The sequence below is a fragment of the Macadamia integrifolia genome, chromosome 4 (genome assembly GCF_013358625.1).
Source record: "Macadamia integrifolia cultivar HAES 741 chromosome 4, SCU_Mint_v3, whole genome shotgun sequence".
NCBI lineage: Eukaryota > Viridiplantae > Streptophyta > Magnoliopsida > Proteales > Proteaceae > Macadamia > Macadamia integrifolia.
In genome coordinates, this window is record NC_056560.1 from 9,404,446 (window position 1) to 9,432,322 (window position 27,877).

At 37.6% G+C, this 27,877-nt stretch overlaps 2 protein-coding genes across 2 annotated transcripts; both read right to left on the reverse strand.

Annotated features, from left to right (window-relative positions):
* Positions 1-14,422: 14,422 nt before the first annotated feature.
* Positions 14,423-16,857, reverse strand: LOC122075189. Its single transcript, XM_042640131.1, has one exon. It carries the CDS (start codon positions 16,545-16,547, stop codon positions 14,538-14,540), a length of 2,010 nt encoding a protein of 669 aa, XP_042496065.1. The 5' UTR covers positions 16,548-16,857; the 3' UTR covers positions 14,423-14,537.
* A 1,263-nt stretch (positions 16,858-18,120) lies between these two features.
* LOC122076932 (V-type proton ATPase subunit d2) lies at positions 18,121-27,322 on the reverse strand. The gene is made up of 10 exons (XM_042642598.1): positions 26,902-27,322; positions 23,581-23,701; positions 23,229-23,336; positions 23,041-23,143; positions 22,466-22,546; positions 21,314-21,399; positions 21,098-21,157; positions 20,937-20,985; positions 20,168-20,302; positions 18,121-18,490 (listed from the first exon to the last, which is right to left on the reverse strand). Exons 1-10 carry the CDS (start codon positions 27,080-27,082, stop codon positions 18,359-18,361), a joined length of 1,056 nt encoding a protein of 351 aa, XP_042498532.1. The 5' UTR covers positions 27,083-27,322; the 3' UTR covers positions 18,121-18,358.
* Between the last annotated feature and the right edge of the window lie 555 nt (positions 27,323-27,877).

Here is a 27,877-nt window from a genome sequence, read left to right on the forward strand (position 1 = left end):
ATTTCAGCTTCAAGTTGACCCTCAGAATTCTAGCTTAGCTTTGGAGGAGAGGGATGTTTCTTCTAGGTTAAGTGACCTTAAGCATAAAGAGAGTTTCTTTAAGCAAAAGTCCATGATTAAGTGGTTAACCTTTGGAGACTTTACTATTGTTTATCTCCATAAGTCGGTGAGAGCCAGGTACATTCATAATTCCGTTTATTCCTTTAGAAACCCATGATTAAGTGGTTAACCTTTGGCTCTTTCATTTTGTATCCAGATGCGATTAAATCAGTTTTTTTGTGCTTATTTCTCTAAGTAGTTTAATCCATCCTTTTTAATCCCATTGTTCCTATTTTTGATGAAATTCATTTCTCTAAGGTCCTCTTAAACTTAGAAGGGTTCTCTCATCCATTCATTATGAGGAGGAGATTTTAAGGCCTATCAAATCTCACAAATCTAATAAAGCTCATGACCTTCATAGTTTCAGCCATGTTATTTCATGTTTGTTAAATATTGTCAAGGAGGATCTTTTATCTGAAGTTCATAGTTTCTTCTTTAATCCTTCCAGGAATTAAAAATACCAATCAAACTTTCATTTATATTGTTCCTAAGCTTGAGGGGGCTGACTAGGTTACATCTTTGTGGCTCATTTCTCTTGTTGACATTTTTTATAAGCTTATTGCAAAAATAATTTCTTTTATACTTAAGTTAGTTATTGATGCTCTTGTTAGTCAAATCAGACTGCTTTCATCCATGAGGGTGTATTGCTATTATCCTTTTGCATTGGAATTGTTAGGGGTTTTGATAGGATAATTCATCCTCATTCTATCCTCCTTAAGTTTGATATTTACAAGACCTTTGGTTTTATGTAAGATGAGAATATATTGGCCAAGTTCTTCCCAAAATGGATAGCCCCCTATTTTTATCAATTGGATTCAAAGATGCACTTCTTTTTTCCTGTTGGTTAATGGTTATCCTTAAGGTTTTTTTAATCCAAATTAGGGATTCGAAAAACTATCTTATCCCGCTTTTGCTATTCTTTATTGCCATGGAAGGTCTTTCCAAAATCCTTATGATCAAAACGGAAAAGAATTCCATCAAACCCATCCCAAAGTGCAAGGAATTGAAGATCACTAAACTCTTGTTTGTTGATTATCTTGTGATTTCAGCCAAAGCTTCCCTCTTTTCTGTGTTTACCCAGTTTATGCTTTATCCTCCTCTACTATGTCTGGCCTTTCTATTAATCCTCATAAGTCTTTTCCTCCTTTGGGGTTGTTTCTAAGTATCTTAAAGCAAAACTTATTGTTTTAGGCATCCCTAAGGGGCATCTTCCTGTCACTTATTTGGATCAGCCTTTGATTTCTTCGAAGCTTGTGGCTCATCATTGTTCTTATATCCTTGATACGCTTCGTAAGAGACTTCAACTTTGGAAGAGTAAACTTATTTCATTTTCTGTTCGCCTTAACCTTATTAGATCACTCATGCAGAATTCTTATATTTATTGATCAAGGTTTTTGGTATTCCGACATCTATGAGATTGAGTCCCTTATATTTTCTTTCCTTTAGAAAGGTTAGGATAATTCCAAGTTCATAGACCTCTGAGTTAGAAAAATATTTGTTTTCCAAATATTGAGATAGGAGGTCTTTGTAGAGTTAAGGAGTCCAATATTACCGGTATTACCACACCTATCTGGAATATTTTCTCTAAAAAGAAGGCATTAGGATTAACTTGATGTATTCCAAATACCGTAAATTTGATTCTATCTAAACTACCCTTTACCTATGTATATTTCTTGGTCCTAAAGGAAAATTATAAAGTATAGGCATATTGTGTCTGAGAATATCAAGTCCTCCATTAATGATGGTTTTGGCACATTTTTATCTCTTGATAATTGATATCCTGATAATGTGTTTATTTCTAAATATGGTGATAGAATCAGATATGATGCTGATTCTAATAGGCTTGCTAAGGTTTTCTTTATTTTGAGGAATGTTACTTGGATTCCTAGACTTGGTAATTCCTTGTTTCTCATTGTGGTTTGGAGTAAGATTCCTAGTGTTTGTTTCAAACCTAGAGGAAGTAGTGGTTTGATGTAATGGATTTCTATCTCTTCCGGTAATTTCAGTTCTGATTGTACTTGGAACCTGGTGCATTCTAAAGCTCTTATTGGTCCCTGGTTTGCAACTGTTTGGTTTTAGTTCTTCCATCCCTAGGTATTGCTTTACTGGTTGGAGAGCTATGACTAACTCCCTCCCCACTAGGCATTTCTTCTTTATAGAAATTTGTAGATCCCTAATTGTTGCTTTTTAGAACTCTTTTGAATGTGCAAATCATATTCTCTTTATGTCCATTTTTCAAGTCACTCTAAGTATTATTTAAAAATGTTGATTTTTTCCTAGAGTTATCCTGCCTTCTTGTGATAATTGTTGTCCCAGATACAGATTTATGTAAATAGTATTTTTGGTTAAGCTTTTGTTCTGTTGATGGTCATGCCAAAGGTGGATCAATAGCTCAATAATATTTTTTTTTCCCTTGTATTCTCTCTTTTACTTGATTTAATGAAATTCATTTGCTGATCCTTAGCAAAAAATATCTTGTGGGAGAGAAATAAAAGAAGATGGACTTCCTCTTCGCATTATATAGAGAAAATCTAGAACGAAGTTTCTTTTGAGATTAGAAATAAAACCCATCACAAATGTTTTGATTGTCTAAATTATGTTTTAAATAGTCATCTGGCCTTAGATTGGGACCTCACTCTTGTTTCTCCCCTTGATTTTGCTGTATCCCCTTTTTGGTGTTGATTGTAATTTTCCCCTCCCTAGTTTTTTGTATCCCTTTTGTTGGTTGTTTCGCCCCTTAGGTTTTTTTCTCTAAGGCCTTTGCCTTTGGGCAGCTGTTGGTTATTATTATGTTCTCTTTATTTTTCGTTAATATTTTTTTCATTTATAAAAAAATATAAATAAATAAAGTATCGGAACAAGTATAAATTTAACAGAAAGACGATGAGAAATCACCATGATTTAGAGAATTTTGGTAACTTTTTTGCATTATTACAAATAAAAAATAAAAAAACATACACATGCACATGTTTGCGAATGTCAATGGTTGACAATTGGGCCAACTCACGATATTTCCTATGATTTCTAAGATAAAATTATAGATTGATCCGTAATTCTGACCTATATGAATATGACATTGATGTGAGAGCCATGCGTGAACATGGGATATCCATATGTCCTCCACCTCAACTACCTCTTTAGTGGAAAAAGAGATGAGATGAATATAATAAAGAATTGCCACCTAGATTAAGGTCAAAGTCCCACATAACACAAAATTTGACTCCATAGCCACACCTGCTTAAATCGGTATTTATTTTAATTGGTAAACTAAATCTAACGCATGCAATTAAACTAAAAAAAAAAAAAAAGATAAAAGCTAGGGTTTATAATCATATACTCGAAGCTTTGGTTGTCAAACAAAAGTTAGCATACAAAATGTAAACAAAATACAATATACATAATATGAAGACTCAATTTCCTAACCATAATGCATTTAAAAATGAAGGAAATCCTAATTGTACTAAAGAATCATTCAAGATGATGAAGACCTTACTTCTACGATGAAAAGAGAAGAAAACATACATTGAAATTCATGCACAATAAAATACAAAAAAGTTACTAAAGTTCCCTAGAGCCAAAATAAGCTTAGTAAGCTTAGAAAAACAAAAATTTCTAAAAACCTCTAAAAATATAGAAAAAAACAACCATGAAAACATATAAAATGCTTAAGAAAGTGATGATGTATGAAACATTAGACATCTAATGACATATGAACAAAAATAATCTTAAATCTGACAGGAGAAATAAGCATGTGTATGGAACATGAATACAAGTGTTAGTCCAAGGCTACATACATGGGGACGTATAAGTATAAGCCATGAATAAGAATAAAAATCAACCCATAATGAAATCATGACTTATAATTGCCGTCTAAGTGCATCAATCATCATGAAGGTGTTTTGAAGAAGTAAAGAAACATAAATAGAAAACCTATTATGCTGAAACACATATATCATATGGCATAGAGAAAAATAAAGATGGTGTATTAAAAAGAAAAGAGAAAACATCAATGAAAGATCATCATATAGAAACACGAAACATCTAAAAATATCTACCATAAAATCATTATGAAAAGAGGAAGTAAAAAAAATAGCCTAACCTAAGCATTCATGAATGAATATAAGACAAACATAAATATCTAACCTAGAAATGAAGAAGAAAGATAAGAAGAATAACATATATGATCAAAGACATGGATCTAAATCCTAACTAAACAACACATGGGTATTGAAAATCACCTAGAGAGGTGTGATCACACACACCCTTTGGGGTATGAAAATCAAGAAAAGAAGATAATGTAAACCCCCAAAACTAAAATTAGAAGCTTACCTAATTAGAGACCAACATGAGAAGAATGTTGGAGGTTGTTCTTGACTCGAGAGAGAAGCCCAATCCTAAACTCCAATTCACTTAAACACTTATAGTTTCTTAGCTTACTCTTTCCTCACTCTAGCCAAGGAGAGGCTCCATAAACCAAGAGATTTTCAAAAAGGATCTCGAGGACGAGGAACACATAACCCTTTGCATGTCTTAGGGTTTAGCACACCCCATCCTTCTTAGGATGTCGGAGATCTGACTAGGATACTTGTTATCCTACAAGACTGCTAGGATCTCTGAAGCAGTACCTTAGCCTCACAATTCACAATAAGAATCATTCTATAATCAAGTGCAGCAGAATAATATAATGTTTTATGTCCAAAATTAAAGTATAAAAACATATCTCATAATAATTCCTAAGTACGATCATCCAAACATACATAAAATAACGATGAGTAGCATCAATCCCTGCTCATGGTATACCTTAGGCACAACTGTTATAGGCACAATTTACATCATGCTCCTCAACTTTTGGAGTTCAAAAGCCTCTGCCGTACTTGGTTATAAAGGAGGAAGTATTGCTACTCATGGGTGCCATTGTACATGCATCATCATCTAAAATGGAACATACACATGGTCTGAGCTTCACTTAGATCAGTGAGGGATGGGTCAAGTAAACACATATTCCATGATGCGTATATGATGTAGTTCATTTTATTATTATCCACCTAGTATACAACTAAGTCTGGTATAATGCTACTGCAACACATTAGGCAGTATCCCTGGTCCTGAAAATCACACATCGGTCACCCAACAATACAAACCCTAGTGTCAATTATGAGCATGATTGTCATAGAATGCGCCCTTGGTCACCCAACAAACCCCTGATAACCCCATCCTAGAGCCACAGTAAAAAGTTTCTCCTCCGGCAATAATCACATCATACCACAGAAGTTGTATCCCAGAAATTCTCATCGAACCTCCCACAGTGGGTTATCCAACACCTCACCCATGTTGGCAAGGGATTGTAGTATAGGCTAATTAATCCTAACCACACAAATATACATACATTTTCATAATGATACATTTAGTATGAAAAATACGGTTACCGGATCATCCATCTACTACACCACATCAATCCCATGTCCAAGCTTAAGTATACATGCAAATAGTATGGTGTATATGGTATCAAAATCATATATTAGACACATAGCAACCCATGTCAAAACCTAGCTCTAGTGCACACAAAAGGCATGATGAATGCAAAATATGACGATCACAATATTAAAATTCCCCTTGGCCATACTGAATCCCACTAATTCACAATAATAATCACATCAACAATTTCATATAAAAGCATTTGAGATAATTAAAGATAAAGCACACATGAGGTTATTATTTAAAGCACAAGAATGAGATGGCATACATCAGTTCTATAATTTAAAACACTCCAAAAAGAAATTTAGACCACCACTCACCTGTTGCCTTCAAGTATTGTTTGGTAGAGACTTCATATCAAAGATCGAATTTGGTGAATGAAATGAAGAAATGAAGATTGAAGTCATTAAATGAAGAGTATCAACAAGTTGACATCAATGCTTGAAGAAGATATCATAAGAATTTAAGCTTCAAGATGTCAAGGGGGAAAGACAATATAGAGACTTTTAACCCCACTTTTTGCTGTTGACAAAGGGGGAGAAATTGTGAAATGATTCTCCAACTTATTGATGATTGATTATTTATTTTATTTGAGAATCATTTGTTAGTCATCATAAAAAATGGGGATATTGCTAGGGATATGCCCACATTCCTATAGTTGGTTTTGATGATAACAAACATATGAAGGTATTTCACAATTTACCTTCAAGTATTGTTTTATACAGACTTCATATCAAAGATCGAATTTGGTGAATGAAAGGAAGAAATGAAGATTGAAGTCATCAAATGAAGAGTATTAACAAGTTGGCATCAATGCTTGAAGAAGATATCATAAGAATTTAAGCTTCAAGATGTCAAGACATGAAGCTCAAAGACATGGAATTGCAAATAAAGAGAAAAGAAGATGAAGTGCCAAAGAGTGGAAGGTTCAAGTGAAGAAGAACACCACTAGGATAGATTGGTCATTTTTAATGTATTTTGAAACTTCCACTTATGTATGTGCACTCATCATATGCATGTGCATTGTATCATACTAGAATGACCATAGAGCATACCTTGACTAAGTATGAAGAGTCTTTTAGTGGTGAGGACCATATTAGGAAAATGTGTTCTAGTGAAATTCTATGAAAATCACATTTAGGGGCCATTTGATAACACTTCTATTCCTGGAGAGTGTTCTTTTACAGAAGTGTTATTTTTCGATTTCATGCTGTGAAGACACTCTGGCGGAATAGAAACGTTTGGTAAAACTATTTCGAAAATGTCCTTAGAACAGGAAAAGAATAGAAACAGTGTTTGACAAACACTTCTATTCTTAGAGAGAACAATAATGAAAATTCACTTTTGAATAATGAAATCAATAATTACAAACATGCTATTATGGTTAAATTTAACTTAAATAAGGAAATAATTTGTTTATGAAATTATCTTTTAAAATATTATTACTTAAAGGAAATAATAAAATATAAGCATAAAGAGTTTCCACATTTATCTTAATAAGAAAGCAAAAGTCTACTATTCAAGTTTATAGGAATTATAAAATAAAAATCATAGCTGCAAATAGGTGTCTTGAAATTTTATTACATAAACAATCAAATCAGGGGGTAACCCTTATCTACTGCCATCTGATTTGCAATTTGTATCCTTAGCTCATTCATCTGTCTTCCTTATACACGTTGACTGCCCTGATGAATTGTAGTAGAAGTACTAGCAATATCACCATCTTCTTGTTCTCCGTGAACGTTGACTACCCTGACTCTCTCTTCATTAGGATCATAGTAGTCATCTTCCCCAAATTGTTGAAAAAGTGCATCTGCTATTTGTTCAGATTTAATATAGTTATGAAGTCCACAACAAGCTATCACAATATNCCGACTCTCTCTTCATTAGGATCGTAGTAGTCATCTTCCCCGAATTGTTGAAAAAGTGCATCTGTTTTACCGTTACTCTTTGAATACTTATGTAGTTAGTCCTTTTAGTTCTAATATTTTCAAGTGAGAGAAACCCCAAATAACTTAATGAGATATGAAATCATAATTCATGCTAAAAATTTAAGATAATGTTTCATAATCAACATATCCAATAATCAGAGTTAATTGCAGTGAATACATGCTAAACAAAATTTTTAGTATTCATGATTGTCCCCATTAATTTGGGACTAGGTTTGTTAATTGACATGCTAATCGTCTCTATTGGGTACTATCACATCTGGTGCATGAGATCATGTTGTTTTATGGTTGTCCTTGTTGGCAACCCAGTCACGTGGCAGTGATGACGTGGCCAGTTTGGATGACGTGGATGAAAATGATAATGCGCCAGTGTTCAGTGTCAACGATGAGATAACAGAGCCGCATGGTATGCATGAAGTGGTTTGATTCATCCTTAGTAGGTTGTGCGAGTTTCTAGGTCAAAACTGGTAAAATTGACCTATTTACGCTTGGGGGTATTTTCGGTAATAAAAATGACCTTTTTGGAAGACCACTTCTTCATGAAAAAGATATATTATAATTTATCTAGTCTAGTGCATCTGATTTTGTCGCATTCTGATACTGTATGAAGAAGTTACGACATTTGTGGCAGTAGAGGGCAATTTCGGTATTGAAGATGAAATTTTTAAAAGAAGTGTTCTCCATGTAACAATACGAAAAAAATCCTATCTTTCCAACGGTTCTGATTTCATTGTGTTCTGATTCCGTATGAGGAAGATGCATCATTAGAAAGATCTAGGGGCACTTTGGTCTTTTTACATGACTGAGTCAAATGATCGAGTATGCTGAAAAGTCATAGAGCGCCCAATCACGGTTCCAACGCACTTCGTTTCATCTCGATCGGATATCGTATGAAAAAGTTACATGGATTTCCGTGAAGCCGATTGAAAAATCAAACTGGAAAATCAACAGATATGCTCTTGGTGTTGGGTGGGTTTTTCAGATTTTGATTTTGAAATTTTAGGGGCTTTTACGTAATATTTAGATTTTTAAGGTCTTAGTTGATAAGGGGTGTTTAGCACTGGAAATATGAAGGCAAGGGCTTATGTGTATATAAGAGAATCAGAGGGATCCTTAATACACGGTTCAGATTGGGCCACGTCGGTCAGATTCAGATCTAACGTCTCATATAGGAGTTAGCGTTGAAGATGCTTATACAAGGCTCCTCATTGGTGGAGTGTATTATATATAATGGTTTGGCTCTCCACTTGATCAATTTTGCTATAGTGTTACGCATGTGTTAAAAGGGATGCAAATAGATGCCATTTAATTTGATCTCATGAGATCTAGATTAAACAAGATCTAAAGATCTTGATCCAACGGGTGTAATCTGTTTCAGCCTTCATGAGAGATAGCCGATAGCCACCGTATTTTGTGCTGAAGTAGCCAATGGAGCGTCGACAACGTATCTGACGTTGTCAGCGCCTATGTCACGCTGACATCATCAGTTGACTTGGTTAATTTAATCTTGCGGCTAAGATTTATTAGCCGTTTGAATAATTTAACGACTCAGATTAAAAGTGGATTTTGGATTAATCCGATGGCCCAAATTTTGCCCCTGTTGTGTGCGCCGCCCGCATAGCGTACACCATCCTCCGATGATTCCATTTTGAGTGTTCTGGTTGGTCCAACTTCAAATGGTCATATCTCCCTCATCTTAACTCTGATTTGAGTGATTCAACTTGGAGATTCTTCATCTCTCCAAGCTCTACACACAGAGGGAAGAAATCTGGCAGAGGGATTGCTGAGGTGGTCAGAAAAATGAGTTGAAGCTTGTGAAAGGCTAAGGGTTTAAATAAAAGACTTTTATCCTCTTGCACTTGATCCATAGCTCCCATTAGAGGCTTAGGAAGTTGCTCGAAACTAAGGCATCAAGCTCTATTGGTTGTGGCCAAGAGAAAGAAAAAGAAAATGGAAGAGAAGAGAAGAAGAGGGAAATAGAGAAGAAGTTTTCCCCTCTCTTTGTGTGTGTCTTGAATGCCTCTCAAAAAATATTTTCTCAAATCCAATTAATGGAGTTTGATAGTTATTGTTGAGAATACTATTTTTCCATTCAAGCTTTATTTACAAGGAAGACTAGAAGAGGAGAGAGAGAGAGAGAGAGAGAGAGAGAGAGAGAGAGAGAGAGAGAGAGAGAGAGAGGAGTGTGTGTGTGTGTGTGTGTGTGTGTGTGTGTGTGTGTGAATGTGAATGCCATTGTTGCTCCATGAAAGTAAAGACAAGGAGAAAAGAAAGAAGAAGAAGAACCTAGATTTTGGTTATTGTGAGTTGCTTCAAGAAACCCAAGGTAACCTCACTTTTACCAAATTTCCATTATTATAAATCATTGTAGGCAAGATATTTGATAAAATGACTAGGTGATAGTTGTAGTCTATTTGGGAAAAATTTGCATGTATGAGTGTTTCACTATATGGCATTGTTATAAGTCCAACTTTATTTTGTATTAGTGTTCAGTGCGTGCTAAACACAGGGGCTATGTGTTCCCTGGTAGTTACAACTACCTAAACCTATTTGCCGTGGGTGCGGTCTTTCAGATCATTCTGAAAAAACTAGGGTGAAGACTTAGCCATTGTATGTCATTGGTGGAAACTGGAAATGTGTTCCCTTGACTGTGGGTGCAGTAATAATTAGTATTGAGTAAATGCTGAGCTCGACAATAGGCATTACTTCGTGCATGTAGGCAACTGGCTGAAGCACGTATTTTTTGTGTTGTGGATGTGTATGCTCGAATTTGTATTGTGAATTGGAGTGCTTAGCTGCAGAATGGGTGTGTACATCTGGTAGACCTAACCACTTGGTGGTGCAATGTGGATGTGCATACGACTGTGTATGTATGTGATAGTGATTATCGTGTGAGGTTTATGAGACAACTCTAGGCAGCAATACAGGTTATGTGAGTAAGTTTCGTGCAACAGTAAGAATGATCAGTAGTATACACAGTAGCTCTGGGTAGTATCAGTAGACTGTGCTATTAAAGTGTAAATAGTGATTGCCACATCAGGGGTACAACTGAAAAATAAAAAAATATTTGGCACACTGATTCACCCCCTCTCAGTGTCAATCGGGACCCAACAGATCAATCATTTGATGGGTTCCATTTGGATGATGATCATAAAATCCAATCTATGGCATATTTTTAGAATTCAGAAAAGAGAATATGATGAATGGATATCAATTAAAGGCAACTTTCTAAGTTTATAGAAGAGGAACAAATTCTGTTTATCCAAAAAAAAAAAAAAATGCAAATCCCCACCTTTTTTTTTTCATTTTTATTTGGGGTTGGGAAAACTGAGAATTACAGAGACCATAGGTTATGACAATTATTGGTGGGAAATAAAAGCATTAGCATCTGAGACTCAACCAAAGAAAAGTATATAAAAAAGAGAAATAAAATAAAAAAGAGGCCGAGAATGACAGGGCCAAATGGACTTCCCTGCTCTTAAGGGAGTTGACGAGATAGGAGTCCCAGCACAAGAGGTTTTTATGTTGCCCAATGGAACCCAATCTTGGGTACTGCAAGTACATGGGTAGTTTCTTCAAGAAAGCTATTGTTTTCCAAAACTGCAAGTTAGCTCTCCAAGCATTCTATCACTCAACAAAGCATTCTGCAAAACATTAAACTTTGATCCAAGGAAATACTTTGTTTGCATTCTGTACTAATCCAAGCATTCTATCACTCAACAAAGATCATGTGAATGTAAACAATGTATAATATGTTACAAAATCAATTAAGTAAAAGAAAGCTATCAATTTCCCTAGTGAAAACCCACATTGATTTATAAAACACCAATCGTATCTTGGTTAAGTTTAGTACAAGTTTCAATAAATCCAATAATAAAAGCTTATAATTGGTTTGACTCCAAATTTAGCTCAATACAATTTTCAAGAAACCAAATAATGAAGCAAGACTGCCACTAGCATACAGAGAGAGAGAGAGAGAGAGAGAGAGAGAGAGAGAGAGAGAGAGAGAGAGAGAGAGAGAGAGAGAGAGAGAGAGAGAGAGAGAGAGAGAGAGAGAGAGAGAGAGAGAGAGAGAGAGAGAGATGATACCTGCTATATGGCGGGAGAACCATTGAAGAAGATGGTTGAGAGTTGAGACCTCGTTTCTAGGGTTCTTGCAAGGGAAGCGGGCAATCTCGTCGTTTGGATTTTTGTGGGATTTTATCGGAAGTGGTTGGGAAAGGCAAGGGGTTTTGTTCCTCTTTAAGTTGTGGAAAAAACAAACAAAACACTTTTTAGGTGTTCTTGCATTATATTCTATATTTATTCTTTTTTCCTGGTTCACTCCGCGAGAATACAAAAATTAACCGGACATGCCAAACACGTTTCTGTTCTATTTGCATTCCCACGGAATAGAAGAACATCAAAAACAGCCCCTTGTTGAGCATAATGGCTTACCAAAACTGACCATTTCTCCCGATCCACTTGAGTTTTTTACCAATGTTAAACTGACTCAAAGAATTACATTTCTCATAGAATCACCTTCAACTTGCATTCAACGCACTACCCCAGAATTGAGCTACAAACTGATGCATCTATAAAAAATGGTTTCTAAAGCGAATGACTCCCAACCCCAAACTGAATATGCACACTCTGGGAATGTGTTAGCCGTATTGACAACAATGAACAACATCATAGACAAGCCATATTCAACAAGACATTGGACTGTTCTTTTTTTTTTTTTTTAGGGGGGGGGGTTGTGGAGGGGATTTGTATGAACTTGGAGTTTATGTTTGTTGATCCCTGTCCCTGCTCATGTTGGTCTTCTTTTAGACAAAAATATCCAAATCACGGATTCTGTCACACTAAAGGGATTTCTATTTACGTGTGATTAAAACAGTAGGGCTTTTTTGGATTGAGAAACAAACACATTTGACACCCCGTGTAGCTTCACTGGTCCAGAGGCATTGTGTCTTAACAGACATCTCTAATTCGAGTCTTCTCACGACTGACCTGTTACACGGGTTAGGTGTGACTGTATGTAACCGAGGTTTACCTTTGGACCTGAACTGTGTTAGCAAAAAAAAAAAAAAAAAAACCACAAACACACACATTTGTGCCAAAAGCTTGGTGTGCCAGCTTGGCGATGTAGGTTCTGAGTTGTGACTTTTGAGTTAAAAATGCCGAAGGAAAGTGAATTCTGTTTGAATTTCCAGTACAACCCTTCCTGGACGCTGTAAGAACAGGAGCACTGGGTTATGGCCCCTTTTAAAACAAAATAAAAACACATTTGATTGCACCAGAGCTTAGGATGAAATGACAAATCTCTTCACAGGACTTCTTCAAAATAAATAAATAAATAAACAGAGCATAGTGGCCAAGAACTGCCAATAACCCAGATGCTCCACTTAAAAACTGTGGATCAGCTACTTCAGAATGGACCTGCATGAAACACACTTCAAAAATATGGAGATGAAAGTTCATGAAACCTTGAACCTTGATCCAGTGGTCCCATGAAAAACACACGCACACACACACACACACAAACACAGGCATACAAACATGAATACTCCATACATGAAATGCTCCAAAATTTGGGAGCTTTTGAAATTGATGCTCCAACACCCTAAACCAACACCATATTCTGGTTCCATGACATGGTTTGGTTGCTGAGAACCTCATTTATTGAATATAATCACAAACATAACAACTGAGATTCACACCCATATCCAATTAACAACTAGTTAAACAAAGTTCTCCTTTTAGATTAATCACCAAAATCCAATTTACATGAACATAATTCTCCTACTATTGACCAAAAAAATAAATAAATAAAAGAAAAAGATCTCCCACACTGAGCCTACTGATGATTTCCCCTCTGATTCTCAATCGAAGGCAGGGGACTCATTAAAGGCAAGGACATGCTGAGCATTAGCCTCCATTCCACAGGCACTTCTAGCAAAGGTCCAAGTATGTGTCCCATTGCCTCCTTGAGAACACCAGAAAACAGAGATAAATTTATAAATATATTCTGTCAAATAAATTGGTAGGAAGGGATAACATGGAGTTGTATGCCACTTTTCCCACATCAGTACATGGTGAGCATGGAGCTCACTTGTTTCAAAGAAAAGAGGGATCCAAGAGCAAAACTTATGTCAACATATAGACTATAAAGTGACCCATGTGCTTAAACACTGCATTTAACATGACAAATTCAATAACTTCGACAAAGAGAAATCCGGGTGGTGGTGGGGGTGGGGTGGGATCAGTTGTTCACCTACATCAATATTGAGATGGACATCAACGATGGTGAAACTGACAATTACTTTATTACCTCTTAAACATAGGACAAGGCTTTCTTATAAAAATATATACCACACAAAGTGAGGCTTCTCATAATATGCTCTATTAAGCCAAATATGAGAAAAATCTCCTCCCAATTCAACTCAATCTAACAACTACATTATTTGGCTACAAAATTCTGTTCTGCCATACGCATGACCATATCTTCCAAATTTCTAAGAAATTAAGAACTCATTTCATTTTACGAGAATAAATGATGAATATATCTTGGTTTGGAAGATCCATCATAAGAATAATGTGCTTAGCAACAAGATCATGCTGCACAACAGCCAACTTATTCAACAAAGCAGGAATGGAGAGCATTAGCATAACTACATCCAAGAAAGTACCAAAGAACTCCTGGAAACTATTTTTAATGCAACAAGGTTTTGAACAAAAGTTGGTCTACAGAACAAATCAGGATTGACAGAATTGCACACCTTCTGATATAACAAACCAATATAGTATTACCAGCACCAGCAGAATATAGAAACTTACCAAAATGAAAACAAGAGCAAGAAAAGAAAGGCAAGGGAAAACACAAAAGTCAGGGAAAATCCCAGTTAAAATCCATGTAATGACCAAACTAAAGTACCTGTTATTTAATTGGCAATGTACCCCTCTCTGTTACAAGATGACATGAACATGGTCATAAAATGTCCAATTGGTACAAAATCACACTCTTTAGATGCATCAAAACTGCTTTCTTTTGCTTTTAAAGAGCTTTTCTCTTTTGGAGTACACATATATGATAGAACAGAAACATAACCCAGCCATGGATACTGAAGCCCATGGAAATGGAGGATCCTTGAAGCAAACAAGAGAGGCTTCCAGTTCTTGTGACGCATAATAAACAAGTGAGTGGATCGCATACAAGTCATGGTCAGAAGACCTCAAGTAATATAGAGCCATCTCGAAGTCCAAATGAGACAATGCAGAAACAGCTTTATCCAATTTGTACTTGAACAAATTCCACCTTTGCACAAACTCAACATGTCGATTCTGTTTTAGCAGATTCTCCGCACCATGTCCAGATATTGAATCAAGCACATCAAGTGCACTCGTAATAGTGTAATTCAGAGATGTCAGGAGGACATTTCTCCGGGCAGCATCCTTCTGCACGAATGACAAAGATGAAATCTCCGAAAATGGCCCAAACGGGGTCTGGCCAACACTCCAGGTATAATCCACCAGAGTGCTATTATGTCTAGGGCTCCATAACAGATGGGTTGGTGACACTCCCCACATACTCTGGAGAATCGAACCAACAAGGGTTCTCTCAAGTTCCCTAGTATGTGTGATCACATGACGGCCATTACAGGCATAATCAATCACTGTCCGACTACTCCTTGTCCTCACTGCAATGACCATATCTCTAAAAGCAACCGACTGGTGGTACCGATCAAGCAACATCAGCCTATCAAAGTCCAAATCAAAAACATAAACCGGAAGAACCCTACCGAAATTCTCCTCCCGAACACCTGTGGCGCTCCTCAATTGATCCGCAGAATCAGACAATATCTGATGCAAACGCTTCGAGTCCAAATACTCGCTGACTACCAAAGTATAGTTATCAAACAAGAACCTCGTAGTGTAAGAATTCATTGAGCGTGAAATTGCAAAAGAACAGATCGGACAGTCTGAGAAAGTGACTTCATAAGTTTTAAACCTCAATGCCTGATCACCCAACAACAAACCCCCATCATTAACCTCATCCATAAACGTTCTCTCAATCGATTTCCAGTCCAGACCATGCACGTCCTTACCTTCAGACCCATGAACATGAATAAACTGCACTATAAGCGAAGTCTCAAACGGAACCGGAATCCTCAAAGAAGGAACCAACAGAACCTGATAGGCACTCCAAACCAAAGACGCCAAATCCGTAAGCAATGCTTTCTGAGACTTGGGAGGGCCGTGCAAGACCGCCAATGGATGAAACTCGCCTCTTGGCAGGACACCTTCACCAGACAAAGCAGGCCCGTAATCAACGGGTCCAGCAGCTAAATCAATCCACAAGTACCGATCCTTCCCTGTCCAAATACTGCCCAAACACCTGGTAAAAGCAGGGGAAGGGTCCCCAGACCCATACGTGTAAGCGTAGGGTTTCGATTGAGGATTCAAATTGAGCAAGTAAATGTAAACCCCTTGAACGGGTTTCTCCTTCTCGAAATCCTGTTTAACAATTCGATCAACGACGGAGTAAGGAACCGAGTGAAGATAATATCGGGGGCTGGAGGCAGATCGTTCGATCTCGAAGCGAATTGCTTCGGATACCAGGGAAGCAAGGGAGGACGAAGGAGAAACGTCGAAATGGAGGGAATGTTTGATGTTGAGATGATGAGGGTCGGAGCCTATGACATGGAATTGATCAGAGAAGCGAGCGGCATTGATTAAAGAGGAGAGGTCGGACTGAGAGTTTGGAGAGAAAGAGCCGACAAGCTTGACGTTAACGGGGACTGAGATTTCGAGGGAGAGGAGGGAGGAGAGGAGAGAGGAAACGCGAGTAAAGGATTGGTGGGAGAGGGATTTCTTGACGGAAGAAGAGAGGGAAAGGAAGGAGTCGTTGAAGGCTTGTGGATCGAGACGGGATTGTTGGGCGAGGAAGAAGTCCAGACCTAAGATGGGGACAGATGAAATAGTGGTGGGGAAGAAGATGGTGAGTAGCAAGAAGAGAATGGTGAAGCAGGTGATGGTGGACATTTTGGTTTTCTGTTTATAGGGGTTTAGGGTTGAAACAGCATGGTTTGGTAAATGGAGAGTGGAGAAGGAGAAACACCTTTTTCTCTTCTTTTCTCCGGAGTATGAGACTATGAGCTCGACTAGTTGATGCAACTGATCGGATGGAGGGTGATGTGCTCAGGCCTCAGCAAACAGACCAGAGACGAAAACAGCCGCACGGGCACGGGCACAGAAGATTTGTCACAAAGGTTTGTTTCTTAGAAGGGCAAAAGAACTCTGTTCAGGAATGTGCCCCTCCGCCAGGGCACATGCGTCAATCAGGAGGGGGTGATGTTCATTTCCTCTGGAGCAGGTCCTGCGATTAGACTTTTTTTTTTTAACCGTTACAAATATTTGTTGTCATGTAGACATATGATATGTTTATTTTATTTTTTTATTTTTTTTATTTATAAGATATGTTCATTCTTACCATTGAATAGAGAGGAGAGGACATTATCAGGATTATTCACATGTCAAATTTCAGAAATTTTTCTTCATTAACCAAGTAATTCATTTTGTATTGATACACATGCCATGTATATCCTCACGTGCCAATATTCAAGATATTATTATGCACTTTCTCAATTCAGAGTGGAAATGATCGATTTAAATTAAAAATATGATAGACTGAAATGAGAGTTGTTCATTGAAATTTGATGAATATAAGGTGTAGTATCCGGCTCCTCTCCATAGAGCCTAGGGATCAACGAGTGATCCTAAGGTTAAGAGGACCCAAGCATGCATCCCTAAGTTACCCCAGCCCTAAGATCACTTTTTGGTCCATGAGCTTTGTAAGGAGGAATCCTATCCAATGATGAATCTTCCCTCAACTAATCTATTACGAGGATTAGGTGAGACTACTACATGTGCTGGGGTTTTACGCTTACCCTTGGACCTCAACCGTAATACCAGACAGGTTCGAGGGAGGGGTTCCTCGTTAGCACAACCAAAAATATGAAACAGAAGAGTTCAAAGCGTGACCCCCTTACACACCTACGGTTTTCTGGTAAGGTACCAACCAATCGCGATAGTAATTATAGGGATATTTACCTAGATTTTGTATTCTTGTTACTATATTATGACTTATGATGTAATACCATCAATAAGTACTTAGAATACAGGGAAATTTACCTAGATCTAGGAGGGAAGAAAATGAATTACAAAGCAAGAATATTCTGTAAATCCGGTCCCTGACACATTCTCAATTCTCATCAGTCAAGGATTACTTGGCCTAGGCCTCTTACCGTTATATATGAGGCAGCCTTTCCAGCCCTAGGATTTTGCAGTCATTGTATTCCGACAGGTTTCATTGTCAGAAAAAGCTTGTTTGCTGATGGCAAAATAGTAAGGAAGACAGTATCACAATTCACAAGGTAGTTAGCTAGCCCACTTCAAATGAACCTCCCTATTTACCCAAAAAAACAAAAGAACCTCCCCATTAAAGAAATGGCTACAGGAAGTCTAGAACATCTATAAGATGTACCATACTTGGCTGGCTCCATTTTTTTTCTTCCAAATTACTAGGTCAACAAATACCTTGACACAATGATCCATATGCAAAACAAACTCTACACCGATATATATTATTTCCACTGGAATTTCTTCCCCCATAAATATGGAAATGTAATTATTATCAGCCTCTGCAACTGACTGAGAATCTTTTGGGGGGGGGGGGGGCAGCAGTAGCACAATACTAGCAACTTACAACAATCAACAAAGAATGAGAGACGGAGAAGAAAGGATACAAGATATAGAAAATGGCAGGTTATTTATCCTTGGGGGCTGTCTAGCAACTAAAATATAAACACAACACTGTCGTGAACTCTAGACTTCTGGTTCTGAGCTACACATTCAGAGATCCACATCAGATTCCTGATCTCCTGCTCCCGCAACCTCATGTATGCAAAGAAAACACCATAGTGGAACTGCATATTGAAACGATCAAAAACTTCCGATCATAATGAATAAATACAAAATGTGAAGAGAACAAACTTATTTGCATGAAAATCTGTTCTACTTAAACTATTTTCCCTTGGGTCTCTTTTATTTCTACAGACTAATGTATTATAAAATTGGGCCAGGGATCGCTACTTGGTCAAAGTGGCCACTGTGCCAGCACAGAAGCCAACCAGGGGAGGTGCACAGGCATCCAACCAGGGGGCAGGATGGTCTTTTCACCACCCCATTTCTGGGTGTAGAGTGACCAGGTAGTGATCTTTTTCCCTATAAAAATATAAGAGAGAAGAACGCTACCTAATCACGTGGTCCCCCACCAACGCAGGGCCATTATCCAACACGAGGGGTGATGTGGTTATTTCACGCCTTCTGTGTCTGGGCACATGACTGGGTAATGTTCTCTCGCCCAAAAATATAATATAGATGCAGTAATATTAGTGTCCCAGAAACTTTGTAGAATGATCAACACCACCCCTAGAGTATTAAGTACACAAACTATGAAGTGGGGTTCTGTTATCCAGAAGGCATGTGAGGATGGTTGGGAAAAATACCTCAGTGCATAACCTTAAAACCCAAATGTCAAGAATAGTACCACATGATATACCAAGGATGTAGGCCTCGTATATTAGTAGAAAACAGGGTTCCCATTGATTTTGCGGGACTCAATAGCCACCCCCCCCTTTTCTAAATTTTCATTTTTTCATTTGCTTCAACCAAGACTACTATATCACATTGTTTATTTTATGCATTTCATGCAGTACATAAAATTGGTTTTATGCAACCATCACACAACAATGCACCCACCGGGTGGGGAGAGGGGAGGAAAAGACAAATTGCACAGGGTTGAAACAGGATTCAATCCTGGATCTCGGCTACAATCAGCACAAGACCTTACCACATGAGCTAATCAGTAACTTGCATTTGTTTATTACATTCGGTTTTTTTTTTTTTTTTTTGGGTGAAATTTGTTTAATATATTCAAGGCACTGTTTCTAGACTTTTTAAGGTCATATTTCCCATAAAGAGAATGTCCAGTAAACATTGATGTGGTTTCGGCTTCCTTTTTTTGTTTTTTCCTTTGGGTTTTAGTTTCGACTTCCTTATATGTAAAGTTATTCCAAATGTGATGGTTGAATGATTAAACAATAAATGCAACACACATTGCATTTATTATTTGACAGCCTCATGAACTGCCTGCATTCAGTATCAGGGCAATCCTGGGGCTTTTTCAGTGTTACCCTCATCTTGAATGCAGTGTGGTTAGTAGGCCATCCCTAGAAGAGGACAGTATCCATAGGAATGATTAGATGAAAAGGGAAAAGAATCCCTCCCAAGCATGCTTGTAAACCCCATAAGCACACACACGTACAGTTCCATGAAATATTTGACAATCATTTCTCTTTTAATAAAATTTTATTTAAAACCAAAGAACTATAAGGCTTGGGACTCATAAATCTGGTAGTCCTATTTCTTCACCCTTTAACATGCTGTTGCACAGCAAAGCATACACCTGCACGCGCCTAGGCGTCCAGGCACCTTGTCGGTGTCGCCTTGCATCCAGGCCCCCTCCAACGCCTTGGGTCGCCTAGACGCCATAACAACTATGGTGGGAATAAATTTGGATGGTTGATGTCTGAACTACATACCTGTTGTTCAAATGCCAAGCAGAGCCTTTTCACCTCTTCCTCATAGAAGGCCTTATCCAACATTTGGCTCTCCCCATAAGACATTTTAGCAAATATAGACTGGTAAGGGGGATATTTCTCCATGACACCGCGAACCTACAATAGAAGCCCACAAAGAAATGAGCCAGAAACATTACATAGAGCATCCTTTTTCTTTCGCTTTGGTGGGAGGAGACACAGTTATATATCTAACAAGTCAAGATTGCTTTTATTCAGAACTGAGGTCCTTGGTTAATAGGATAGAAACAAACACAAAAATAGAAGTATGCTATTAACTACAAGTGATCAGTACAACCTCCTCCGAAATCATAAAAATAAGATAATCTGCCTTCCAAAGGTGTAGTCTGATATTACAGTTACACTTATTCTACCAGTAGTTCTTTCATCCCACTATGAACAGAATATCTTGGCAATATTTTCCAGCTACTGATTCTATTCTGTCAAGTTTCAGGTCACCAAAAAGGTGGTCCTTCAAAGATTCACAATGCCTAGTGAAGCCTATATCTGTCAAGTGACAGTAAATGAGCAGATGTGATAGAGGACCACATACCCATCTCAGTGATAAATTTCAGAATAAGTAAGAAAGTGGCTCAAATTCTCTGATTCAAAGTTTCAATAACATTAAAAATTTTCACGAGGAAAATATAAAAATGGGGTACCACCCTCTCACATTCCCTCTCCTCCTGACACACACTCCTCCCATGGTTCCAAGTAAATTAAAGAAACTTACCTGGTCGATGTCCTCACATACAGCAAGTTCCTCATGGCCATAGGGGTAGCTGCAAATTAAAACTACCATCATCAGAAAGTTACTTCAAGAGAAGGGGGGGGGGGGGGAAGGAAAAGAAGAAGCAAATCAACAATTGAATGGGGAACTAAAAGAATGCATACAGTAAACCAAAGCTAGAGTAAAGCTTCCTGCGATCGTCTCGTGTCAGTTCGGTGCCAATACTGCACAAAGTATAAAACCACATGAGAATAACAGGGACGAATTTTCCAACACAAGGAGTTATCTAAACCACTGAGACAACATAAAAAGGGAGCAAGGATCAGAAACTAACCACAAGAAAAAAAAAAAAAAAAAATGTTAGCACAAAATGATTTTACCTGTTGATCGAGATATTAACAGCTCTTCGGTCAGCTTCAAAAGCTAGGAGGTCAGACATGATCTCAGCAGTAGCACCCCCAAGTTTCTGTTTGAAAATATTATGTTAGAGAGAGAGAGAGAGAGAGAACAGCAGCAGAGACTAGCACTTAACAAAATCACTAAATAGTGTAGAAACAGAACAGCAGAGGAAGTGTATATCTAAGAACCGAATATTCAGAATGCTCTAGAAACCTGGTTGAGTGGTCTATTCTGATAATAGAATAACAAATTAAGCAGAAGTCCAAGTGCTACTAGGGAAACAAGTAACAGAGCTAGAAGCCTAGAACAGAGTATTTTTATCAGAATTCTTAAGTAAACAGCCTCAGAATTTTAGGGAGATTTGAAATCAAAAGCTAGTATGTGAAATTTGAAGTAAAACAGACCGATATATGAAGAGAGGCTGTAGGAGAAAACGACCTTAAAAGAAAGTAATGGAACCACAGATAAGAAGAAGTAAATTAATCTGAAGTAGGACAAAGAAGAATAGCGAAAGAGAAGAGGAAGGAAAGATCACACCAGAGAAAAAAAATGAATAGAAATAGGAGGGGGGGAGGTCAGATCTGGAATACTAATCCCATATGCATAGCTCAACAACTCCAGAACTCTTGAATAAAACTTCAATTTCTATGATCAAATCATGTCCAATTGACCCCACCCTGGGTGGGGGTTGCCAACATGTATAACTTCTTAAATCTCCTAAACTAACTCATAGAAGGAGTCATAATCATTCTCACCTACTGACTTGACTTAATAGAGTCAAAACAGAACTCTATCCGACTAATAAGTATCCTAACCAAACTCAAAGTCTTTTAACTTAGTAAACTACACTTTCTACTACTATTTCTGTATGCAGACCTTTTTTTTTCTTGGGGGGGGGGGGTAGGGGGGTAAAAGTTGTATGCAGACTTCACCCCCCCCCCCAAAAAAAAAATAAAAAATATATGAGGGTTATAAATAAGGTCTGTTGACTCCGTTACACGAAATAACCCATAAAGGCATAAACAAGTATTCCAAGACCCATAGGAATTATCCATGGCCCAAAATTTGGGCTTTCTAAGCCCAATCAGGCAGCCTCAACTGCATCAGAGAGAGAGAGAGCAATTAAAACTCACTTGACAGAACCTGTAGAAATCCTCAAGATAGGCCTTGTAAAGAGTGTTCCTCATAATTTCAATATTCATGTCATCCAAGTCCTAAGAAAGCACAAAAGAAAGATAATCAGGAGACATCTCAATAAAAAACAAACTACTTGTCAAGAAAAAAGGTTGTTGACGTAACAAAATAGTCTCCCAAACAAAATAAGAAACAAGCAAGGCATTCATTACAGTGTGCAACAGCAGATTCCAAACATTTAATGAGTGGAGTCTTGATAGCTAGACAATAAGTAAAACTGGTGAAGAAAACCTTATAAGAAGGCTTCAATTGAAAATCTTTTACTTTCTAAATATAATAACAACAACTCAGCCTTATCCCAACTACTTTCTGCACAAAAATATGCAAATAATCTGGCTATACTACAGAACCAATTGGAAATAGTGTCATCCTTTCAAAAATGCAAGATTCTAAATTTCCGGTTAAATAATAGGCAGTTGAAATGAAGCATTTTTTTCTGGTATCAGAATCACATGGCTAATCTGCCATACAAAAAATGCACACTAGAAAAGAAGGCAGTTGATAATGTCAGCACCTCAGATGTAATGCATTCAGAGAAGTATGGAGCCAGTGGTGTGTCAACAAGCACCAATCTGTAAAGCTCACGCATATTCTGAGCAACTGCAAGTGTAGCAATACTGAGAAGAGAAACGTATAAGGCAGGAGGCTCATATGAAACGTCAAAGCATCACAAGTCAACAGACTGCAGGACAGAAATATTACCTATCAAACATACCCAAAGGATGGCATTTCTCTAATAGTTCCTGAACATCTCTCTCATGCAAGGTACCAGTAACAATAAGGACAACATTGTCAATCATGTGGCCATACCTGCAAGGAAACAGGAACGTAAATTCATTGGACAAATCAAAGTTCAGTCTGTAATCTCTCCAAGCTTATAACCTTTAAAAGTAGGATGATCAAGACCAGATATCCGGGGTGGGGGGGGGTACCCAATGCACAAGGCTCCCACTACTGTGAGGTCTGGGGAGGGTCATAAGGGTCAAGACTAGATATGAGCCAAAAAAACCAGAGATTTGAACCTTCAGAGAGAGAGAGAGAGAGAGAGACGTACGTGATATATTCCAGAAAGGTTGATAAAGGCTCAGTGGCTTGGCATTGCATGTGCTTGTACTCATCAACCAATTTAAGAGTGCATTTCTCCACAATAGTAGTCGTATGTAGGGGTGAAGGCTCTGCAAGAAGATTTAAAGAAAACCAATAGTCTTAAATAGTATGTGTCTAAATGGTAAAAGTCTCTGCCACACGGACACTTCATGTACCCCACAGTTACCATGCCGACACATGACATGACATGGAGAAGGAAATGGGAAAATTGTCTGAAAAGCACCCATAAGTAGGACACTTGAGCATAGCTCTGAAGAAGAAGAGAAAGTGTAACCCCCTTCTTTTGACACATCAACCCTGACACATTTTAGGTGAGTCCCACCCATACTCATACCCATACCCAATTCGAACACATATCCCATAGTCTAGGCTTTGGGAACAAGTGGATCCAACTCCTTGACACATACTCATACCCAAACACACTATACATTGGTAAAAGGTTCTAAGAAACTTCTGTGACTATTAGATGGTGTAAGAAGCACACAACAGCCAACATTATCAAATACACTAGAATGGATATATATGACCAATTTTGGGTGCATTTGGTATTAGAAAGTGTGTTAACAAACAATATCAAAATCTGTTTGATGCAGATGAACGATGGACTTAGAAAAAAAACAATATCTTTTGATTTGATTTTCTTTTGTTTTAGAAATAATTTCTTTTTAAATTAGCTAGCTTCTAATTTTAGAATAGTTTTCTTTCAAGTAGTTTCCATTAATTGTTTGATTTTTTTTCCTTTACATTGGACATGTAAATGATGGAGAAGTTCAGTTTTAGATTTTGAAGAATAGAAATTTGGAGGTTTTTTTTTTCTTGGTTTTGAAACCATGGCTGCCGATTCTCTCTATCTTCCCCGTTTTTCTTTCTCTGATATTCCTCATTCTTCCTCTCTATTAGTCTGATTTTTTCTCTTCTCATCTGCTTCTTTTCCCCTGTTTTCTTTTCCTTCTATTATTCTTCTTCTTTTCTGGTTTGCTTGTTCTTTTTTCTGGTTCAGTCCAGGCGGTACTGGCAGCCAGTGAAGGAGTATGAACTCCTTTGTTTCTGCAGCTATCAACCTGAAATTTGGGGCATAAGTGCTTCCCCTTGGGGCGATTTAAACCCTAGCTTCCATTCCAAGCTTTTGCAAGTCAGCGAATATAACATTTGAAAACCAGAACTCAGATTTGAGTCCTCCAGCAGGTTCAGGTCGCAGGATCCTCCCCAAGGCCAACTTCTCCTTCTGAACTGATATTGGTTGTAATCAAGAGCAATCTGAGTTCCGAACCCTCTCCCAAAGTTTCGGTTTGATTGGATTACAATTGAGAGAGCTCTGCCGATCGAAGCCAGCAAGAGGTTTCGTTTCTAACGTCTTGTTCTCTAACGTTACCTAAGGTTGAAGATGATGATTCCTTTATTTACTCTCTTTTAACCTATTTTCTTTAAAATCCTAGAATGAAGCCCTTATGTTTAATTTTCAGTTCTAAAACTACCTAGCTGTCATCTAATTACTTTCAAAGCCCTGCTTGTTTCTGAAATTACAAGAATACCTCTCAACCATTAAATTTGAGATTTTTTGTCATTCTTGGGGCCCTAAGCGATCCGATTTCAGTCATTGAAATCTGGATCCGCATCACTGTTGGCCCAAAGGTAACATGTTCATTTATCTACAACCAATCTATAGTCACTTTGTAAGGCTTGGAAGCAACGCCCCTTTTGCTTCAATAATATGAATGTACCACATGTATGTTTTATAGGAATTGCACCATTATGTACAGTTCAAAATTCAATTTAAAGTTTCCTCATATGCAGAAAAGAGAAACAACCTTAGAGATTTAATAGTAATTTAACGCTAAACTAAGCACATAAATTATGATTATATGGTTTTCCCTCAATAGAATCCGTAAAATTTCATTTATCAACAGCCCATGATTCAAATGGAACTTTCCAGGAGCAAGTGAAATGCATACTAAGGGCCCGTTTGATAACGTTTCAGGAAACGCGTTTTTGCCGTTTCTGCGGAAACGGAACAAAAAGCGTTTGATAAAACTGTTTCGTTTCACTTGTTTTCAGAAATTGAAATTGAAATTTCTACATATTTATGGTTCAAGAAACGACCCAGGCGAAACAAGTACTTGTTTTTCCGTTTCTGGAAACGACTCGTGGCCATTCTTTCATTGGTTACTATCGACTTCCAGAAACATGACTTATCAAACACCTTCAATTCCGTTTATGTTTCTAGAAACGGAAATTTATGTTTTTGCCGTTTCTGTTTCAAGAAACGGCAGAAACGTTATCAAACGGGCCCAAAGTAACCACAACATCAACATGGAAAGAAGAGCAGCAAACATGAACTAGTGGTACATGTTAAAAGAAGAAGAATGGCCCTGAATCTTGGAGACGAGAGACAACAAATCAGGTGGGATTTAGGGAAATGAAAGACAAATCTGCCTTGAAATACCATACAAATGATAAACAACTGATTATCTAAATAACTATCCTTTTTTGAGGTAGGGGGAGAAAAGGTTGCTTAACTCTCAAAATGGAACTCTGCAAGACGTATGTTAAGTAGAGTTTGCCCTCCCTTATGGATGCAATGCACGGTGCAAAAGGTACGAACCAAAATCTGGACATGCTGAAATAATGTCTTAAAAAAAAACTTACATTTAATAAATAAGTAAACTAAAAGTCACATAATTTAAAAATCTAATCAAGAAAAAATATTATTTTGTGATTTGTATTAGCAAAAGGGAAGCAAAGATGTTTATAATGATAAATTGAGAATAAGATTCATACACAAAGAAATTGTTGGAGTTATTAAAAGCAGACATGTTAAGTTTGGGTGGGATTTAACTTAGGTGTACTAGATTCAGGAATCACTTCAGGAGGCTTCATAATTGTCGAAAGATCCATGAATATATGGACGAAGACACCTGACTCTGCTAAAAATGAGAGACTAGCAAACAATATCACAAGAGCAACAAAGATAAAGATACAAACACGCGAAAATTAAGTAAAAATCATAGATTGATCGACAACAGAATCAACTCATAGAAAGGCCCACAGGTAAAATTCAAGTAAATTCCCACTTCCTTAGACACTAAGAAATGAAGTATCTCAGAGAGAAAAAACAAGGTAAACTATTTCATAATTCGAAGAGAGAACTCCCATAATCCAAATAGCTCATATCATATACAGCAAAAACGAGAGAATTACATGAAATTGGATATAAAATTCCAAGCCTCCAACAGAAAATCAAATCAAGGAGCGGACAAGACCGACTCACCGTTCTGCAGATAAGGACCGTACTCAGTGGCGGAGAGATGCATCTTGATATCGTCTAGGGTTTCGCATTGACAGAGATTATTATAATCGGCAGCTGTGAGAAGACCAGATCTGTGACCTCTGACAATTGCTTCAAGATATCCGCCATGAATGTTGAAAGTAAGAGCTTCGAATCCGTACATTTTCTCCGATGGATTCGAAGATCAACGAATTCAATGAAGAATAAGATGATCGGAGCTCACAAGAGACTAAGCGATCTGAGGCAAATGAAACGATGAAGCAGAAATTCGACGAAGATCTGAAAAGAACCCCCTCCAATAAAAACCCTAAGATGCAGAGAATCAAAATGCAGGGTCGCGTCTACGAAGGGGGATGGACAGAGAGAGCATCCACCAGAGATTAGACTGATTGCAACGTTCAGATCTGCCTGGACAAATTTTATTACTATAATCACGAAGATCACCCTCATCTTCCCATAAATGACGGTTCAGTCCTCTTTTAACGGCTGCTAACGGTTACGGGTGGGGGTCCATGGCACTCCCGCTAAGTAGGATGCACCTTGGGAAATGGGGAAGGCTCAGGTATGGGCTTGGGCTATTGGACTTAAAGACATGGTACCTTAAACCCGTAAAATTAACTTTGGGCCAGTCTTGGGTTTTTAACTTGTGGGCAAAATAGAATGAGAGGGGCATTATTTTTAATGGCAAGGAAACCTGTAGGCTGCGTTTGGTTGCAAGGGCAGCGAAGGGAAGTGAAGTGAAGGGAAGTGAAGTGAGTTTTTTTCCCTTTTGAGTCGTTTGGTTGCAACAGAAGTGAAGTGAAATTAATTTACCATAGTTGTTTGGTTGAATGTAAAATTGATGTAAATTTAAAAAAAAAAAAAAAAATTAATAATCCAACCAAACTCCTCAAAAGATATTGGGGGGGAGTACTTTTCAATCCAAAACCCACCTAGCTCCTCAAAATTTATATTGGTT